A 20,097-nucleotide genomic window follows, 5' to 3' on the forward strand; every position below is an offset into this window, starting at 1 on the left:
ACTCTGCCCCATGAAAATATGACACGAAGGAACATTATATTTTTGTTTATTTGGGACTCTCAGTAGAAAGCAGCTTTTAATTTATCCTCTGAAATGAGTTATTACACCTTGTAAATCTTAGGTTGTTTTATTCAGCAAGACATATTTCACCATGAGAAATAAGAAATACAGCTTTACTGCCGCATTTAGCATCCATTAAGACATTAGTTTTATGAAATTATTTTATAGCTCATAACCACAATACAGAAGGTGCAGAGAAGCCTTCAGAAATCTAAAATAAAAGCGTAAGTAAAAAAGCAATCTGTACTACCTAAGATGCTAGGAAAAGAACTCTATCATCATTTTTGCACAACCATCATCTAAAGCTGAGTAGACACTGCACATGAGTAATTGGAGGAAAAATTTGACTAAAAATTCAGTAAAAGGATAAAATTTCAAAATGTAAAATCTACCGTATCAAGGAGATCAGTGAACATTATATGCAGATGTTCTGATTCTGCTGGTGACCAGCTCTACTGGATGTTCCAGGGGAAGAGATTCACTATACAGCTATCGAACAAGGACAATTTAAAAAGGTTTTCCTCAAATACTTTTTTGGCTTGTATCTTATGTCTAAGGTGTTACAGACTTACGCACTTTTATTTATGTGCTCTTATATTACTGGACTTATATAAGCAGCTACCTTTTCTTTAGTTCTTCTACTAAACTAAGAACACAAGTGTTATTTTGTAGACTGATTACAAATCAACTTGAAACCATACAACAAAATAAAACTTCACCTAGTTTTTAAATAGTTGCTTTTCTGATTCATCAAACATTCTCTTCAATTTTCATTTCAGACTCTAATTTGGTTGCCTTCAGTGCTCAGTATTGTAGAAATAGAAAATAGAAATGCTTATTATGCTTTCTAATCTACTCGAGTAGAGCTCTTTCTTATGTAAGCCCTATTTTAATCAGTCATGGGCTAACATTCTTCTCCTTTGAGGACTTCTTCCTAAAGAAATACATCCATATGGTAGGAAATCTTCCCTGTTTAGCAGGAGAGGTAACTTACTGCTGCCATGGAATTAATGCGGTCAATGTAGTAGTCTGGCCAGCTGGTAGCAAGCTTATTAGGATCTTCTTGTTCCTGAAACAGAAAGTTAGGCAAGGTTACACAAGATGACTTTACATCAGGATGAAAGCCAGTCAAGAACCACCTGGGATTCTACATTGCTCTGCTCTTTATTGTGTTATCTCCCCCATATTATTGTACAATGCACATGGACGTGTGGCATTTATTACAAACATTTCTGAAAGTGTAAAGTTAGCACTGTCACCATGGTATGTCAGATAAAAAGAATCCCTTTCAGCTCAGATTATCCAACACAGAATACTAAAGTTTGATGGTGGTACAGTTATCTTTGGCATCTAAGCAGCAAACCTCAGTCCCTTAAACATGTTTCCAAGTAGAAGGATAGCTCATTTATAGATAGCAGGTTTACATTTTGTATCTTTATACTGACAGATCGTATAAATTATTCGGTCTCTCTACTGTTATGGTGATGGTGGAATTCACCAACAAAAGGGTTTAACATCAGCTATGGAGAAAAAAAAAAAAGGAACTTGAAAAGAAAATAAAGATGGCATCATTTTGATGTGATAAACCAAAATAAAAATAGGTTCAGCCTGGACATTAGGAAGCATTGTTTTACCAAGAGGTTGGTCAGACATTGGAAAAGGCACCCTAGAGAGGCGGCTGATGCCCTAAGACTCTTGATTATTTAAGAGGCATTTGGACAATGTCCTTAACAATCTGCTTTAATTTGATCAGTCCTGAAGTGGTCAGGCAGTTGTACTAGGTGAATGTTGTTGGTACCTCCAATTGAAATATTCTTTTCTATCCTGTCCTAATCCTATCATATCCTGTAAAGTCAAGCAAAATCTCAAAACACCCAAAGGAATACCAAAGCATCCCCTACTTACCTCCCATGTAATCCACCTGAAACTCTTCAGTAGACTAATCTCAATCAACGTTCTAAAAGAAGACCTACACTGACTCAGGAACCAATTATTTTTTGTCCCTTGACTGCTCAAAGGAAATTAGATTTCCTTCTAATGAATATATATATTTCTGCATAGGTGTAAGTGTCACTGGTAACATGAAGATTTCTTTCCAGGAGTCTCATCTCCCATTACAAACTACGAATAACTAGTAACAACATTCCTAGCATATAGTAAGAGATTGAACCACTTGACTCATCCTAAGGATGACCAAAGGTGTATGAAGACTGTGTGGATCTTGCCAATGCTGTCTGTGCATGAAAGCTTACTCACACTGGAAAAACATAATTTTGTTTCCTGGAATATACATAACAAAATTAAAAGTGTAGGTCTATCTAATAGTACCTCAGCTATTCTGCCATTATTTAGCATAGAGATGTGAAATAGCTCTATGTGCCTCCTGCTGAGCCACATTCAGAATGCTACCTTGCTACCTGAATTTCCTGCCAGGGTACATACCAACACAATTCTGCACAACTCAAAATCTTCATAATTTGAACTAAAAACAAAGTCATGACTGAGATTTGGATCTTTCTCTTTCTTCCACTGGATGTTCAACGTGTAAACTAAAGAAACATCTCCATTCATTACACTAACAAAACAGTTTTGTCCTCATCTAGAAAAGGACTGCAGTGCAGACACGTGTCAGTTCAGTGTCAGGTCACACAGTACAGATCATGAGTCTTTATTAATCCCTTGCACCCAACTGAACAACTAAGAAGAGCAAAAAAATTAAACAAATCATCATACAGAGGGATATCACTGTATAAAAATGTGAAAGGCTGACAGAGTGGTAAGAGATATCAACAATATCAGCAATTGCTACGCACACACCATGTACCACCTCCTGTGGTGGGATAATAGATGATGTCTCTCAAATTAACTGCTAAGTTCTGCTAAATTTCCTTACTTTCCTTTCCTAGCCACAATTAGCAGGAATCTGACAGACCCATATCTATGACAAATAGTGCATGACAGAAATATGCGACTCCCTTTCAATACCCAGTTAGTGTCCCAGTGATGTGCTGGAGGCAGGAAAAACACACATGAAGGTCATGCACAACAGCCTACTTTATTGAGACCTCTTCTCCTTACATAGATCAGAAGGCATGTGCGGTTAATCCTCATTGGTTGAGCCAGTTGCCATCCAGCCATCCAGCCAATAGCAGCCTGAATCCCCAACGGCCTGGGCCTGCTCTCCAATGGGCCTCACTGGTTGAGTTACATAAGTAAGGTAATTATGTAATCAATCACATGTCAGTTATAAAGTTGGGATTATTTATAACTGTAAGGCCTCCAGGTCAGCTGTAGGCCACCACAGTTCCTCCTTTGTGTTTTTAAATACAAATGAAGTGTCTGGCATCCTCTGCAGACAAGATGACAGACATGGCATTGCGTAAAAACCTCGACCTATGCCTTGAAAAGCTTGAAGGAGGCCTTCAACTCAATTCTACAGACCCAGCCCCTTTTCAGTTGCTGAGGTACACCATATACCTTTAAAGTTGTAACATTCACTCTCAGGACCTGTCAGGCAGAACTGCTAACAATACAAGTTAACAAATTGGCATGCTGCAGGCTTATAGATTAAAGGCTACAAATTTACACTTAACTCTAAAACAAGAAACATTTCAACTCTCAGAACTGTAGGAAAAACAACAAGGAAAACAATCTGTCTCAAAATTTTCAAGTCAAGTCTACACATTTAAATATGTATAAAACCCTCATGTCCATAAATAGATAAAATCCTTAAACAGACTTGTCATCTCTAGAAATTCCAGTTCTCTGTATGGCAGGTGTACAAGTTGTTTAAGTCATTGCCCCGCAACATCTGCTGCAGGATCATCATGAGGATATTGTCTCTGGTCCTGAGCATGATGTGGGGCAGGACGGACACACCTGGCGGGTATCCACTGTGTTCCGGTGTCTGTAGAAATTCATATCCATGTCCCCACGTAATGAGGTCCCATGCACCTTCCCATTTATTCAAAATAATGTTTTTTACCATTACCTTAGGTCTAGGTGATCGAGCATCACCTGCAGGGATAGAAAATAATTCATGATCGTTGGGTACTGGGACCTCTCTGGGACAGTTAAATGCTTCAAGGTATAGATGGCTTTGGCTACTCTACTTTGTGGGGTCTTACCACACATTCCCCCTTTTTATTTTCTAAAATACATTTTAGAGTGCCATGGGCACAGTAGACAACGTCTTGCCCTGTTGCTGAATGGGGGACAGCTGTGTGGTGTTTTATGCCCCATAGCTGAAGGAATTTTCTACTGTTGTGTGCAGTGTAAGCTGGGCCATTATCTGTTTTTATGGTATGTGGGATACCCAAAGCAGCAAAGGCGGATTGCCAATGCGCAATGGTATCCCAGCTCCTTTCTCCAGTATGTACAGTAGCCCACATAGCCAAAGAAAATGTGTCAATTGACACATGCACATACTTTAGTTTTCCAAATTCTGGTATGTGAGTTGCATCTGTTTGCCAAATCTGTAATACTCATAGGCCATGGGGATTAACTCCCAACTGTGGTGGTGCTATGTGACCTTGGCAAACAGAGAAGGAGTTGACTGTGTTGTAAGCCTCCAAGTTTGATAACATAAATTATCTCTCTGCAGGGCTCGCACACCTTGATGGAAAAAAGCATGCAAAGCCTTTCCTTGTGCACATGTGTCCAGTTGTGGCGTTGCCCAAGCAGGGCTCACTAGACGATCTGTTTGGGCATTGCCCTCTGCAAAGAAGCCTGGGAGATCTGTGAGACTTCTAACATATAAAATATAGTAGGGACAATCTCTGGCCTGGTTGGTATGCCACAGACCTTTTAGTATACTGAATAATCGTGCTCCGTCAATCATCTTGAGCAGGGCTTGGTCCAGTCCTTGCGTTATAGCTGCAACATAGGTGGAGTCAGTGATAATATTTAAGAAGCGTTCAGAAAACACTGAAAGGCCATAGCTACTGTGCATAGCTTATAGCACAACTTGAGGCGACTCATTTTCAAAACCTTCCAGTTTCTGCCATTCATTTTCTTCTTTCCATATCGCAGTGGCTCTTCCTGTTTTCCCAGACCTGTCAGTAAATACAGTGATCCCCTTTAGGGGTATACTACTATTCAGTGGTTTTAAGGATATTTCAGTAGTCCCACCTAATTGCAATAATTTGTGACTTGGTAGGTGGTAGCTAATCTGTCCTGAGAAATTTTGTAAAGCACTTTGTAAAGATGTGCTGTTGGCATAGCACAATTCAAATTGTTCCTGAGCCACAGGTATAATAATTTTGGAAGCATCTTTTGCAGCCAATTGTAAACTTCTTTGAAGGCATTTAATGATTAGTTGAATGACCACCTCAAAGATGGTAGGTGCAGTCTTTTTAGGCTGATGGGGTAGAAATACCCACTCTAAGACATGCAAAAGGTCAGACTACTGTGTATCCCATTGCCCTATGATAGCTGTAGGATGGAAATGAACAATGGAAATAAACACAGTAATACATATTTTGGGGTATATCCAGTGAACTTGGCTTTTTGTGACAGCCTACTCGACTATTCCAAGAGCAGGTTTTGCTTTGGGTGTTAATTTTCTGGGAGAATTCAGACCAGGATCACCTTTTAGAATGTTAAATAAGGGTGCCAATTTTGATGTAGTCAATCCTAGATATGGTCTGATCCAATTTATGGTACCCAAAAGTTTTTGTGCATTGTTTAGAGTTTGAATTTCTGTTGAGAGTCGAATTGTTTGTGGCTGTATGGTCCGACCTATGATTTTGAGTCCAAGGTATTTCCAGGGTGGTTGTTGTTGCACTTTTTCTGGTGCCACTTGCAGCCCAAATGTTTTTAATGCTTGCATCAGGCTTGGTTGGATTAATGAAAGATCTTTTTTTGATTGGGGTTGCTATTAAAATATCATCCATATGATGGTAGCTGTGCACCCCTGGAAATTGTTCTCTGATTGATGATAAGGCCTGAGCCACGTACCACTGACAAATCGTGGGGCTGTTTTTCATTCCTTGTGGCAGAACTTTCCATTGATAACGCTCCACTGGTGCAGTGCTATTAATGGATGGCACTGTAAAAGCAAACTTTGGGGTATCATTTGGATGGAGAAGAATAAATAACAACAAAGAAACAATCCTTTAGATCCACAATCAGGATGTCCCAATTGACAGGAATCATTGTAGGGGATGGCATGCCTGGTTGTAGGCCTCCCATGCTTTTCATGACCGCATTGATTTTTCTTAGGTCACGGAGTAACCTCCATTTCCTGGATTTCTTTTTGATGACAAATACTGGGGTATTCCAAGGGCTTGTAGATGGTTCTATATGCCCTTGAACTAGTTGCTCTTGCACTAAAGTTTTGAGGGCATGTAGCTTCTCCTTTTCTAGGGATCACACAGGCTGAGTGGTGAGCCATTTTAGGGCTTGTGTGGGATTATTTCACGCTCTTTAAAACAGTGGCCCCTGTTAAAAATCCGTTCCTACCTGGACTCCCTGTGCAGAAAGAACATCCCTCCTCCACAGGTTGAGTGGTGCTGCAGTAATGTATAGTCGGGTGGTAGCTGTTTGACCTTTGGGATTTTTGACCAACAAAGATTTGCTGCTCCAGCAGCTCTGTGTGGTTCCCTCAAGGCCAGCAATGGCCACTCCTATAGCTGTGGTGGGCCATGATAATGGCCAGGTGTGGGCAGAGATGATGGTAACAACTGCCCCTGTGTCAACCATCCAGATGACCTTTATTTGCGAGGGCATTGCCTGAGGCATTGTAGCAGTGAACACCATATTAAGTCTTAGATAATTTACGACCTGAGTCCAGCACACCTGGGGTTCTCCAGTGGATCCAAAGCCTTGGCCTTCTCACTCTGTAGACTCTGTTTTGGGGACAAGAGACTTAAAATTGATGAGTTGGGTGATTCATGTTTTAATAACATTGGCATTAATAATTATTAATTGGCATTAATAACGCCAAGGTGTGCAAAAATACCTTGTAGAGTAGCACTGGATCTCCTGATCAGTAGTGCACTCAGTCCTTGCCCAATGGGCCTGTGGGCCTCAAGAGGGACCCTGTGTACCTTTAAAGTGCTTATGATTGTTAAAATGGATGTGGAAACATCCATTCCAGTTGTTCTTCTGGTCCTTCCTCTGAGGTGGTTACATAGGCTCTGACAGGAAGGCCGAAAGATGCTTGTACCATTGTACGTCTCCCTTCCGTGCTGGGTCTTCCATTTCCCTGGTTCTTAAAGGAAGGTCTGTCAGAATGAATTTGGGATCTCCATTATCTGGTCACTGAAATGGTTTTTCCTCACTGGCTACAACCTGTATTCCTTTGTCCATTAATTGTCCCTGGTAATGTAGACTTATGGGGACAGCTGGCTTTTTAGGTGGCCTGGTTGTCCACATCTGTAGCACAGGGGTGTCACAGGTGCCATTATGGAGTCTGCTAACAAGGACATGTTGTGGGCACTGGATCCAATCTTGGTGCATGCATTTATTATCTCATCCAAGGATGGGTTCTCATCTGGCAACAGTTTTAAGACCCTTCAACAGTCTTCATTACCATTGTCCTTGGCCAATTGTAAAATCAACTGGTGTCTGGCCTTGACGTTTATAATTTGTTTCTCCATTGCATCTTGCAGTCTTTCTATGAATTGTAGATATGGCTCGTTAAATCCCTGTCTGATCTTTGAGTAGGTCTGAGTCAGATTTGCCACGTTTGTTTCCTTAAACAGTGCTTGCATCCCCAAGATCCTTTACTTGTGCCAGCACTAGTAGATCTAGCCTGGCTTGGAGCCAAGGGCAAGCTAATGGTGGTACTCCTAAAAGCTGAGAGACCCCTACCTCATAACATGGGTCTTCTCAGGGGACCTTTAGGTTCTTTGTTCCTGTTTTTCTGCACTGCGTCACCATGCTGACTCAAAGACCATATATTGGACTGTTGTAAACATTATTTGGCAAGCTGTTTAATATCAAAGGGAGTAACCTCCTCTGTTGTTAAAAACCGCAGGATATTGGTGACAGCAGGTGAGCCTAGGCCATACTTGGCTACAAGGTGACGCAGTTCTGAAAGAACTGGCCACTGAAAGGGTCTGTAATTATCTGCTGTTTTTCCACTACCCCTTATTACTGGGTATGCTTCAATTGTGCTATACTCAGGTTCCCAACTTCCTGATAATGGCACATCAATCACTTCTGCAGCTTCATAATTCCCACTTGTTATCGCTGCTAGCTTTACTTGGTGCCAAATGCTGAGTGGGTTGGGCAGGGCTGTTGGCACTTTACATGATGGCTTTGTCTTGGGGGTCCACAGAATTACGGTGGCTCTGGCTTTCAGTGCCTCTAACAGGTGGGTGTTCCACGGGTGACTCCAGCTCCGGTAGCAGCAGTGCGTGAGTGACTGCGGCAGCAACTTCTGGACCCTGTGGTCTGCTGCTGCTTCCAGGCATGATGTTCACCGGGTATCCGGGCACCTGTGGTGAGTTATTTCCAGGATCTGCCCACAAACTGGCTCTGGTGCTAGGCACGGCTTTTCCACGGTCAGGATCCACTCCAGGGCAGCTGGGCTTGGCTGGGGTGGGTCCTGCTGTCTGTACCTCCTGGCACGGGGCAACAAGGCAGCCTCTAGGGGCCACAGGGTGCTCTACAGGCAAGGTGTCCCGGCACAGCATGGCGGCTCAGTCCTGCACAGCCGTAGGGTGCTCCATGGGCGAGGCATCTGGCACACCATGGCGGCTCAGTCCTGCACAGCCGTAGGGTGCTCCATGGGCGAGGCATCTGGCACACCATGGCGGCTTGGTCCCCCGTGGCCGTTTTGCTCCCCCACGCACCCAGAGCAGCAGCCACACCTCCTGCCGGCTCTCCCAATGCCTGGTTTTCCTCATCCATCTTGAAAGGCGTCCACAGGGCCCCCTCTGCTGCTCTCATGTTCTGTTCATTCTGTAGGTGCCTTAGCAGGTCCATTGAGTCTCCATGTCTTAATAATGCTGATGGCAGCCTTGTCTCCAATGGACGCTACTTGAAGTATGAGCCTGCCAGCCTGGTCCCATGTGTTAAAATCTAAAGTGACCCCTTCAGTCACATCCAGTTTGTGTCTTTTGCACCACGTTAGCAGCGCCATTAGAGCATGGTTGTCATACTTTAGACTGCATTTCTTTAGCAAAAGTGTGTACCTGGAGGGCAGCTGTTGTAGTTGATAGTTTGAAATGTATCTTTTCCCATCTTTTAGTTGTGATTTTCCCCCCCCACAGCTTCTCTTTCTCCTAACTGTTTACCTGGCGTCAAGTTACCATGGTTACTGAAGTTTCTCTCCTCAGCCCCACTTTGAGAGGCTGGACAGAGTAAAGAGAGGACCCTGCTGGCATTTCCAGCTGCTTGAAGTTTCTTTAGCCCAGGAGACCCTTCTTTCCAACACAGAAGTTTGTGACTCTGTTTTTCCTGTCCCAGAATGCCTCTGAGCTATGGAAGTTGAGAGGGTATGCTTCCCCTCCCCTCCCTTTCTTTCCCCACTGTGTTGCCAGGAAACCAGCCTCCCCCCTCTCTCCTCCTCTGCCCCTCTGTGGAGAATACTCCTACACCTTTGTGGGCATTTGAAGAAGTTGGTGTCTGTTATTTCTTATCTTGGTGTGTGTAACCTTGATTTGTAGAAAGTTTGTAAGATGTACTGAGAAAAATAATTGGTTCTCTCTATGATGTTCCCTCCCTCCGAGAAACCCTGTTAAAAGAGACCCCCCAGACCCCAAATCCTTGGTCTCTTATCCTTTGGATTCCCCTTCACAGAAATAAACTGTGGAATGCAAACCAGAGAGGGAGTCCCCCCCCCGATATCTTTACTCGCTCTATAGACTTGAATTCTTGAAGAAAATCAGTGAACCCCACAAACATATACTGGCTCGAAACCCAAGTGAAGAGAAACCTCATCACTGAGCTAGCCGGGCCACTCGAGAAGATCGAGTCAGGTAGCCTCCTCTGGTGTCGAGCCCCATGGTCCCTCCCAGCGGCTTATTCTTAATTCCGCAAAGAAAGAGGGGGTCTGGACCTAGACACGGCTCTCCATGCTGTCTTCTCCAGCTCTACACACCGCATGTAGCAACTCTACATGGTGGCTTTGCCGGGATTCCGTGGCTCTACACACCATGCGTAGCAGCTCTGTACACTGCAGGCAGCTGTTCCTGCTGCCTTCCTGCCTCCTCCGCTCTACAGGTGACAGCTTGTTGAAATAATTTTGGGGGTCACCTGATGTTACAGTGATGTGTCGGAGACAGGACAGCTAAAAACACACATGAAGGTCATACACAACAGCCCACTTTATTGAGACCTCATCTTCTGACACAGATTGGAAGGCATGTGTGGTTAATCCTCATTGGTTGAGCCAGTCGCCACCTGGCCAGCCAGCCAATAGCAGCCTGAATCCCCAACAGCCTGGGCCTGCTCTCCAATGGGCCTCACTTGTTGAGTTACATAAGCAAGGTAATTATGTAATCAATCATATGCCAGTTATAAATTTGGGTTTATTTATAACTGAGGCCTCCAGGTCAGCTGTAGGTCACCACAAGTAAGAATGGCCACACCACATGTTTTTGGTAGAGTGCCTTTAGCTGCCCTTTTCTGTGCAGAATAATACCTAGTGGCAGTCACAACACTGACAACAGCTTCACACTTGGCAGATGTTAACCTTGCTTGCAAATAACAATATATTAGCTTGACAATAGAAAAATAAATTAAAAATTATAATAGATAAATACAGTATGACTTTTATATGATAATCTTATCATCCTCAAAGAGAAAAAGAGAAATAGGGAGCTTATCTAGAAGTATAAAGTACGGTAATTCTGCAGGGAACCCGGCTGAGCCACCCATCTGAAGTGCAAGTGCTCATGTGACCTGAAATTTTTCTCTGCAGAGAATTATAAAAGTCCTAGTGACAACCATAACAGTTTGCAGAGTACACCTGACAAGACCACTTTCAGAACAGTCAATACATGTATTCTGAATATTTCTCCTGCCTCTATTCTGTATTCCAAATAAAAAAATAAACACACATAAATTAAGGAATACCTGAACTCATCCTTTATATTCCAAAATAAAACTGTAGCTTATTTTTTTGTCCTTAAGATTCTTTAGAGGGAAAAATAAGTATAAATTCTTGAATGGTACAGATAACACTTCTAGATGTCTTTGTTAAACATGCAGACTGAAAACCATCAGGATAGATACACTTGGAAAAAATCAAAATTCTGAACAATTTCCTACCTGAACACAAACCACAAGAAATCTCACAATCAGAACCAATGACAAGAAGATTCTGATATCCTAAAGTATATCATGTATGATTAGCTTGACAATGAGGCAAGGTCCTTGGCATATCCTGCTTTTGACCATTCTCCATTCATTACAAATTAGTTGGAACTCTTAGTCTGTAAGTCCTTATTTTTTTTATTAAAACTGGGAAAAAACATTTCAGTGGAACACAAAGTGTAAATTTTTTTTCCTGAATTAAAGCCCAGAGAGAAGATGTACATTGCTGAGGTTAAAAAAGTTTTAGCAGATACCCCACTAAGCAATCCTCAGTTTCTGAAGTTGTTTTGGTATAGAAGCATATCAAACGAAAGAGTCCATTCAGTCTCACTGATCTTGCATACTCCCCGCTCACACCAGAATTTTATGGTTGTCAACATGTGTTTAACTTTGCTGGAATAAATAATAATAATGTAGTTAAAACCTGGTATTCTATTTCAATATAAAGTCCCAGAAAGCTATTTATATTCAGGATGAGCCTGTAGATTTTTATTCAGCCCCATGAAGCCATTAGACTTATTTATAGCAATCTCCTGAGTGACATTTTTAACAGATCTCTTTTGACAGAGAGTCACTTCACACTTGCAGCATCAGAGCAATTGGGAAAAAAAAACCCCAAACATTTAACTGCCTAAATTATGTGAGTTCTGTCCATGCTAAAAGATTGCTGTACCAGGCTTTCTCTCAAGAAGGGGAAGATGAGTTGAAAATAAAAAGCAAGTAAGTCTGTGGTGTAGGGTGTAACAACAGGGGGTTTTTGTGTTTTGTTTTTAATATATTCAGAGAAAACTGCAAAGCAACTTGAAGATAATGGCAAAATGTTTCCCTTGCCCCAAGAGTACAGAGAAGGGCAAAAAACCCAACCAACAGAAAAAAAAAGTAAAAATGAGGCTTTAATATATAAAGCCACATAGGTATCAAAAGCTGGAAACAATAACTCATCAGTATAAGGAAAAATATTAGCTGAAGGAATCTGTGGGAAATTGAAAAATAGAAAACTCCACAGATTCTGAGGGGCTCAATCTGCAGCCTTAGAAAGAGCTTAGGTTAATGTAATGATGAAGGTACACAGACATTGGGTAGAGAAATTATAAACTTATGTTCCAATAGTTATAAGTAAGAATATACATCGAGTATGTAAGAAATTATATTAAGTAAAATAGTTTGAAGTTTGAACTGTAATAGTGTGATTTATAGATTAAGTTAGAGATCTAGAAATTGCAATAGAGGTGTGTGTATGAGTACATGACCTGTCAGCTTAGTGGCTAAGAGACAGACACAGAGCAGCAAAAATAAGCAAAGGTGATAGGTTAATAAGTAAAAACAAGTTTCATGTCAACTTCCTATTGGACCAAAAGGCTATATATTGCTGTGTGAAGAAGAAACCTGTGACTACCTTGAGCTATGGCTGACTTGTTGCTCCTCTAAATCTCATGCCTTCAGACTGACATCTTATCTGGCTACTTGAGCAATAAATTGTCTCAAAGCAAGGTGGTCCCATGCCTCGTTTTTCATCTTGACAGGATCTATTAAAGCAAAGCCTTCTTTTAGCTCCTTGAAGAGTGTAAATATTACATTAAAAAACTGGCACCAGCTTGTGGAATTTATAAGGGGCCATATCATCCTTCATGGAAGTAACAACTATGTAACTGCTGTGAAAACAAGACCTTGATACTATACAAGCCTGCAATATAGCCGAGGTATTATATCGGCTTTGACACTAATTTGGACAGGCTCCATGACTTGGTGGAAAGTGGAACTTACGACTTTATCCCAAATAGGACTTAATGGAGTTCTGCAAATATTTGGATCATCTGAACCAATCAAAAATGAAAGAAAATAAAGCAAAATGTGCTCAGCTCAGCTGATCTTGAACACCTTTTCTGAAAATCCTGGGAGACTTGATCCACTGGGCAAGCTGCTCTCTAGAGACCAGAGCCTTTTACTGGATGCCATGTCAGTGCAACAAGTCTTTGCAATACAAAGATTTCCATAACACACTCAAGCAAGCCAATGTCTGTCAATTACAGACCACTGCCTTTGTTGCAACACTCTAAAAAGAAGTATCTAACACTAGTGTTACAAAGATCATGCAGAATGCCAGAGAATCATCACTTAGTGGATCATGAAAATTAAAGACACTATTTATATGGTATTTATCCAAGATCATTTCAGTCTTGAAAGAAACAGCACAGGGAAAGCCTGTAGAGTAACTGCCTGCTCTGAAGCTCTTTTGGGGTAAGCACTGGGTTTCAGTTTCCAGTGATGGCACATTGTTATTTTACTCTGCACCAAGTCAGCTCCAAAAATATTTAGCAGCTCTCCAGAGCACATCCTGAAATTCTGAGCATGTCAAAGCATTAATAAATACATCCACAAAATTAGCAGCTTTAGAAGGCTTCTTTCCTACAGAAGGAGACAGAGGTATATATTCTGACATGACAATTAAAACTCATTGTCAGAGTTAGAAACAGACTGGCACACTCTGATACTAAACCCAGTACTCCTTTATTTTTACTATCATTTATATCAGGTTATTTTTATGCGATGACAACGGATATTAACTCCCCAGGTTCTTGCCATCCCTGGGTGTCTAACCATTACATGGATTTTGCCATGACCTGCACACACACACACACACACACACACACATACACATATCCCTGCGAAAAATTGCTGATGACTCATGAAGCCCTTCTAACAGGCAAGCTATGACATAAAACTTCCTCCTTGAACAGATGCAGCAAGAAACACATCATCTGTTACAGATGTCACAGGACAAGCATGGCTACTCTTGGGATGACATCTATTCACTGGCAACATGACTTCCTTCTCAAGCATGTCTCTTCAGTAGGGCAAACAGCTGACCTTACTGTTTTGCATTGTTTAGAACAGGATGGGAACAAGCTACACACCTGATGCTAGAAAATGTGGGTTTAAAACCTTTCTTGGACAGGAAACCATGACAGTGTTCACTGAGCTCCTCTCTGGATCAATAAAAACAATGTGCAAAGACAGATGAAGAATATAAAATGCGGCTACTGTGATATAGATTGCTGTCCAAGCTTGTTCACTGCATCATGTCCAGACACTGCATGCTCAAGTTTATACCTGGGTCACAAAGAAGTGCATTTCCTTGCAACTGCCACATTGAGGTTAGTGTGGTTCCCCCTCTCAACAGCCTTCACACATCATTTGAGTACATCACAGAGCTGGAAGATGGGATATTTTACCTGGTCTGAAAGGCCAGCATCATCACATACAGCTCAGAAAATATAAATCCTGGACTTCAAGTCATTACAAGAAACTTAAAAAATTTAAGAAAAAGTGAAATATATAATTTATCATAGCCCCTGTAGACATTTTTTTTTTCTAATTTCCTATTGAAAAGCAATGGGAACTGGAATCCTGATTACAAACAACTGGTCATTTTTCAGGGGGTGTTGGGATTTTTTTTGATGACAGTTGACTGAAATTTTAACATGATTTACATCAATTAAGATGAAGGCTTTGCTGCATTAAGATTCTCAGCTTGTGCTGGTTCTGCATTAATTGATACTTGGTGAGGAGGGAAGAAGCCACTCATGGAAATGATGTTTCTGAGAAAATGCTAAGACCTTCCTTGTGCCTGGAAAAAAACAATAGCTGGCTAGTTCTGAGAATTGACAACCTATTAAACCATTTAGAAGGTGGGTCTGCCTCTGTGAATTTCATGTTTTAAAGACAGGCAAGCCTGGGAAAGCTCTCTCTTGCTTCCAGCTTTGAAGAGGTATCTGGGTGCCAGTTGGGCCAGTCCCACTCTGCTGTGGCCTGCACGGCCTGCCAGAGCTGGGCCAGACCCCAGTGGTGGCCAAACAGTGGATGGGAGGCTGTGGGGCCCCGGCCAGAGCTGGGCCAAGCTGTGGCTGCATCTTGCTGGCCCTAAGCCCTGACCCAGCCACTGACCTGCACTGGGGTCTGCTGGGACCCAGGAGTGGCCCTGGGCTGGGCCAGACCCCCTCCACCACAGCCCCCTGCATGGCCCCAGTGGCTGCCGGGCAGGGGGAGGGGCCCAGTGCGACCTGAAATTCATCACTGTGACTGCTTTGGCCACTGTCCATCAGAAACCATAATGACCATCTGCAGGCCTTGGTGAGGTATTAACTCTCTCAGTGCACAGATGAGACCTGCAGACCTCGATCCTCCTCTTGGGTGAAAGAAAAGGACAGAGTGAGGACATGTAGAAGACAACATGAAGACACCAAGGTCAGTAAAGGAGTCAAGTTGTGCATGGAAGGAGAATGAGAAGATGCCTTAGTATTGGGTTGAAAATTCTTTTGGTAAGGCCATGGAGATGGACTGTGATACACTAAAATACCCCCTTTAATTAATGAGAAAGTATGGGGGGATGGAGTGTTCAAACTGTAGATGTGAGCAGAGGCATCTATAATGAAGCAAAACAGATGTTGAAGTAGCTGTGATTCCATGAGAAGCTTGAACAGAGACAGAAATAAGACTGAAGAAGACCCCTTTGCCCCCAGGGAAAGAAGAAGAAGGCCTCTGTTCCCAGAGACGAAGATGATTGCAGAGATAGATTAAAAGAGCCTTTGCTTCTGAACAGCTCACCCTTAAAATAATAGTTTATATGGACCATTAACTCAGCTGTGGGAAGGCTGTGAAAATGGGAGAAGCTTCATGATTGCTGATTTTTTCCTGGGTAGCTGCTGTTCATGGAAATTAAAAGCCACAAGAGAACTGCTTCTTGTGGAGAAGTCTCAATGGCCTGGTGAGAGAAAACCCCTCTCCCTACAAGAACTGATGAAAGACTATTGTAGAGGTGGTAACTGATTGAAAATCCCAGGTTTTGTCTCTACGTTGTCAGTTGGGAAAGAAAAGAAGTCGGGTAGGGGGACGAAAAGTGAATCTGACGGTTTTATTCTGATTATTTTTATTCTTTTAGTTCTGTTAATAAAGTTTTCTATATACCTTTTAAGAAGTGAGCCTGCTTTGCCCTCCTTCTAATTAATATCTTGCAGCAGGAAATGAGTAAATAATTCTAGTAGGTGCACTGGTGATTTTAGTCAGTGCTTAACCTACTACATTATTTGGTGTGTTGGCCAGGAAACTCAAATTGGCAAACCTAAACCACTATACTCGCTGAAGCCCATTCACACTCTTCACAATAGCAGCTTAGCTGGTAAAATGTTCATGTGAGATGTGCAGTATTCCGATTCATGTCCATGTTCTGTTTCAAAGTGAAGGGCATGACCCTTGCTCCTCACATGAATATTCTGGCCATTAGAAACAAGGTGGGGTTTCTGTTTGCTTGAAGGGTGGAAGATAGTTATTACTGGTTCTTCATTTCCCAAAAGTGCAACTCTTTTCCCTTCAGAGATGTAAAGATTCAACTCATCACAACATCTGCTATTAATGCTGAATTAATCTTTCATCACTTTGCACTGCATACTGACAAAGGTCCTTCAAGAAATTAACGTTTTTCAGTGTCTCTATCAGTGAGATCAGCAGAAACAGGAAAAATGGGATGCAGACAATTATACGGAACCCAATGACACAGGAAATCTGTGGTACAGCCAAGAATCAATCCACATAAGTTGTACTGCACTCTCATTCAAATCACTGTTCTCCCTTTTTTCATGTCTGACCTGCTGATTTTCCTTCACTTTAAGAAACTGAGCTTTCAAAGAAACATTTTTTAACACACTGTCCATTCTATTGGCTATGTCTCAGTTCAGAGCAGCCAAAGTTTCACAAATAAAAAGTGTTTTCATTAAAAGACACAAAATGTATTTGATCTGCTGTGGGACAAAATGCTAATTCAGAAGTGGAGCATCTAAGCTTTTAAGATAGTTTATGCCTCCAAAAAGCCAACCATGTCCCAAGAGATGCTAATTTTGAAACAGCACAGACCATAGGACTGAGACATTCACTAGACAGATGTGGTTACCGCTCCATTTCTCAGACTTCATGACTAGCATTTATAAAAATAGTCTCAGAGTTTTGGGAAGGAAGCTATATCCAAGCCTTTTAAACAAAATTTACCCAGACTGATAAAAACAAGCATTACTTCTCTCCCTAGAATTAAGCTATTGATGTGCAGATAATAATCCTTCTGCCACAAAAGCAGACTACTATACAACTTAGTAAAAGAGAATATTTATTAATGACCAGTTGGAGCATGCAACTGAGGAATTTCACAGAATTACACAGGTTGGAAGAGACCTTCAAGATCATTGAGTCCAACCTACACCCCAACACCTCAACTAAACCATGGCACCAAGTGCCAGATGCAGTCTTTTTTTAAATACATCCAGAGATGGTGACTCCATCACCTCCCTGGGCAGGCCATTCCAATATTTAATCACTCTTTCAGTGAAAAACTTTTTTCTAATATCCAGCCTAAATTTCCCTTGGTGCAGCTTAAGACAGTATCCTCTTGTTCTGTCAGCTGCTGCCTGGTGAAAGAGACAAACCCCCGCCTGACTACAGCCACTCTTCAGGAAGTTGTAGAGAGTGATAAGGTCACCTCTGAATCTCCTTTTCTCCAGGCTGAACAACCCCAGCTCTCTCAGTCGTTTGTCAAAGGGCTCATGTTCCAAGCCTCTCACCGGCCTTGTTGCCCTCCTTTGGACATGCTCAAGTGTCTCAACGTCCTTCCTGAACCAAGGGGCCCAGAACTGGACACAGCACTCAAGGTGCAGCCTCACCAGGGCTGAGTAGAGGGGAGGAATGACCTCCCTGTTCCTGCTGGAATTCCTGATCCAGGCTAGGATGCCATTGTCCTTCTTGGCCACCATGGCACACTGCTGGCTCATGTTCAGCTGGCTGTCACAAGTACCCCCAGGGCCCCTTTCCACCTGGGCACTGTCCAGACACACCGTCCCCAGTCTATAATGTTGCAGGGGGTTTTTGTGGCCAAAATGCAGGACTCAGCACTTGGACTTACTAAACTTCATCCCACTGGACTTTGCCCATTCATCTAAATGTTCCAGGTCTCTCTGCAGAGCCCTCCTCCTTTCCAACAGATCAACAACACACTCCCAGCTTAGTGTTGTCTGCAAATTTACTAATGAAAGACTCAATACCCTCATCCTTGTCATCAATAAAGATATTGAACAGAACAGGCTCCCTCACAGATCCCTGAGGGACACCACTGGTGCCTGGCCCTCAGCTGGATGCAGCACCACTCTCTGGGCCCGGTCATCCAGTGAGTTCTTAACCTAGGAAAGAGTGCTACTGTTCAAGCCGTGAAGTTCTAATTGCCTCTCACGAAGGTCAGGTATATCCATACATACAGTTCACTGCGTTATGACACAGGGGTATTTTCCTTAATGGATCACAGGGTGGGTTTTTTCTTTTTTCGCTTCATTTAGTCTGAGCTCTGCCCTGTTGCCAGTAACTTGACAAACCTAATTATGACTTCTTATGCTGCTTACTAACTGTTGTTTCAAAGGAAGAGTCAAAGGCTTCAGGTTATTATTTATATTACAAAATACCTAATACGGTCAAAATGTGGAACTCAATGTAAAAAAATTTAATAAAGTATAAAAGTGAAGAAGGGATATATCTATGAACAAAGAGGATTCCTGCTTAGAAAGTATTTCCTAATACTGAGAGAAGCTTCAGTGCTGTAGAAATTCACCAGACTTTAGAAATTAAAATGGATTATTGTCACACTATATTGGGAATAGCAAGGCAGTGTGACACAGACTCTCTCGTGAGTTGAACAGGAGAACAAGGTTTATTACCTCAGATCTTCTTTTATAGACCAATACATGAAAGTCCAGAAAGGTAAAACTCTTATTGGTCAGTGAACTAACACATCACCATCATTGGTCAGTGGCGTACACCACCCCTCGACCTTCCCTTGCGAGAAAACAAGAAACTGACAAACAACACCTGCAATGCTGTCTTCTATCTCTGAGGTTTGTTTTGATTCCTCCTTATAATTTCCCAGGCCGCTTTCTCAGGCAAGTCTGAGAAAGTTATGTGGCCTGCTTTTCCACAGGCACTGTGCTCCCTGCTTGCTACTCACATTTAGCATCCATAGATTATCAGCCATTTTTGAAAGATGGTGGGCTCTACCAGGGCTGAAAAATTTCCAGTCAAGTTAATTATGATTTTTTTTTGAAATAACTGTGCCATCTCTCGCTTTTTTTTTTGCTTCCTGAGCAAAGATACAGATTCTCCAAAAGTTGTACCTTATGTGTACACAGTTGGATGTGTAAAAGTACCTTAGTTGTACATATGATGTGTCATTTCCAGCCTCCTCTAAAACTCAAAACCCCTTCAAAAAATTATTCCTAATTGATATCAGTAGGGTGATCAAGGCCATACTTTTATTTCTTGTCCTCCAGAAAATACAAGACATCCATTGCATACACACACAGGGAGAGTTTCTCACAGAAAATAGATTAGAGTGAAATAACTGGCAGGCAAAAAGACGGCTGGTGCATTGCTTTGAGCCGAAGGTATGAGTTAGTGTTGTTTGAAACCTCAGAATTCTCAACCACTGATTTTAATGTATAACTGTAGTGTTTAAAGCAAGATTAAGTTTACAATAAACATATCTGGCATAAGACTAACAATAGATTACTGATGAAGAGAGTCTGTCTTAAGGAACTTTATATTTTAGTAGGATTGCATAGTGTACGTCCAGTTTTAAGAACCCACCTTCCCTTCTCTTTCATCTTCTTTTCGTGTTTTATCATTCTCCTCAATAGACAGATGTAAACTTGCTGCCAGCACTGACTGCAGCAGCCTCTTCTTATC

At 42.0% G+C, this 20,097-nt stretch overlaps 1 protein-coding gene across 4 annotated transcripts in view; it reads right to left on the minus strand.

The window, feature by feature from the left end:
• The window catches only part of DAAM2 (dishevelled associated activator of morphogenesis 2), a 237,998-nt gene that overhangs the window by 103,848 nt on the left and 114,053 nt on the right, over positions 1-20,097 (minus strand). For all 4 annotated transcript variants that reach the window (XM_014261243.2, XM_088053801.1, XM_088053799.1 and 1 more), the window contains exon 4: positions 1,055-1,129. In XM_014261243.2, the coding sequence (XP_014116718.1) occupies positions 1,055-1,129 (75 nt within the window). The remainder of the gene's footprint in view (positions 1-1,054; positions 1,130-20,097) is intronic.

Source organism: Pseudopodoces humilis, chromosome 3, assembly GCF_049639895.1.
Source record: "Pseudopodoces humilis isolate 2021_Gansu_Grassland_sample_001 chromosome 3, ASM4963989v1, whole genome shotgun sequence".
In the NCBI taxonomy this organism is placed as follows: Eukaryota; Metazoa; Chordata; class Aves; order Passeriformes; family Paridae; genus Pseudopodoces; species Pseudopodoces humilis.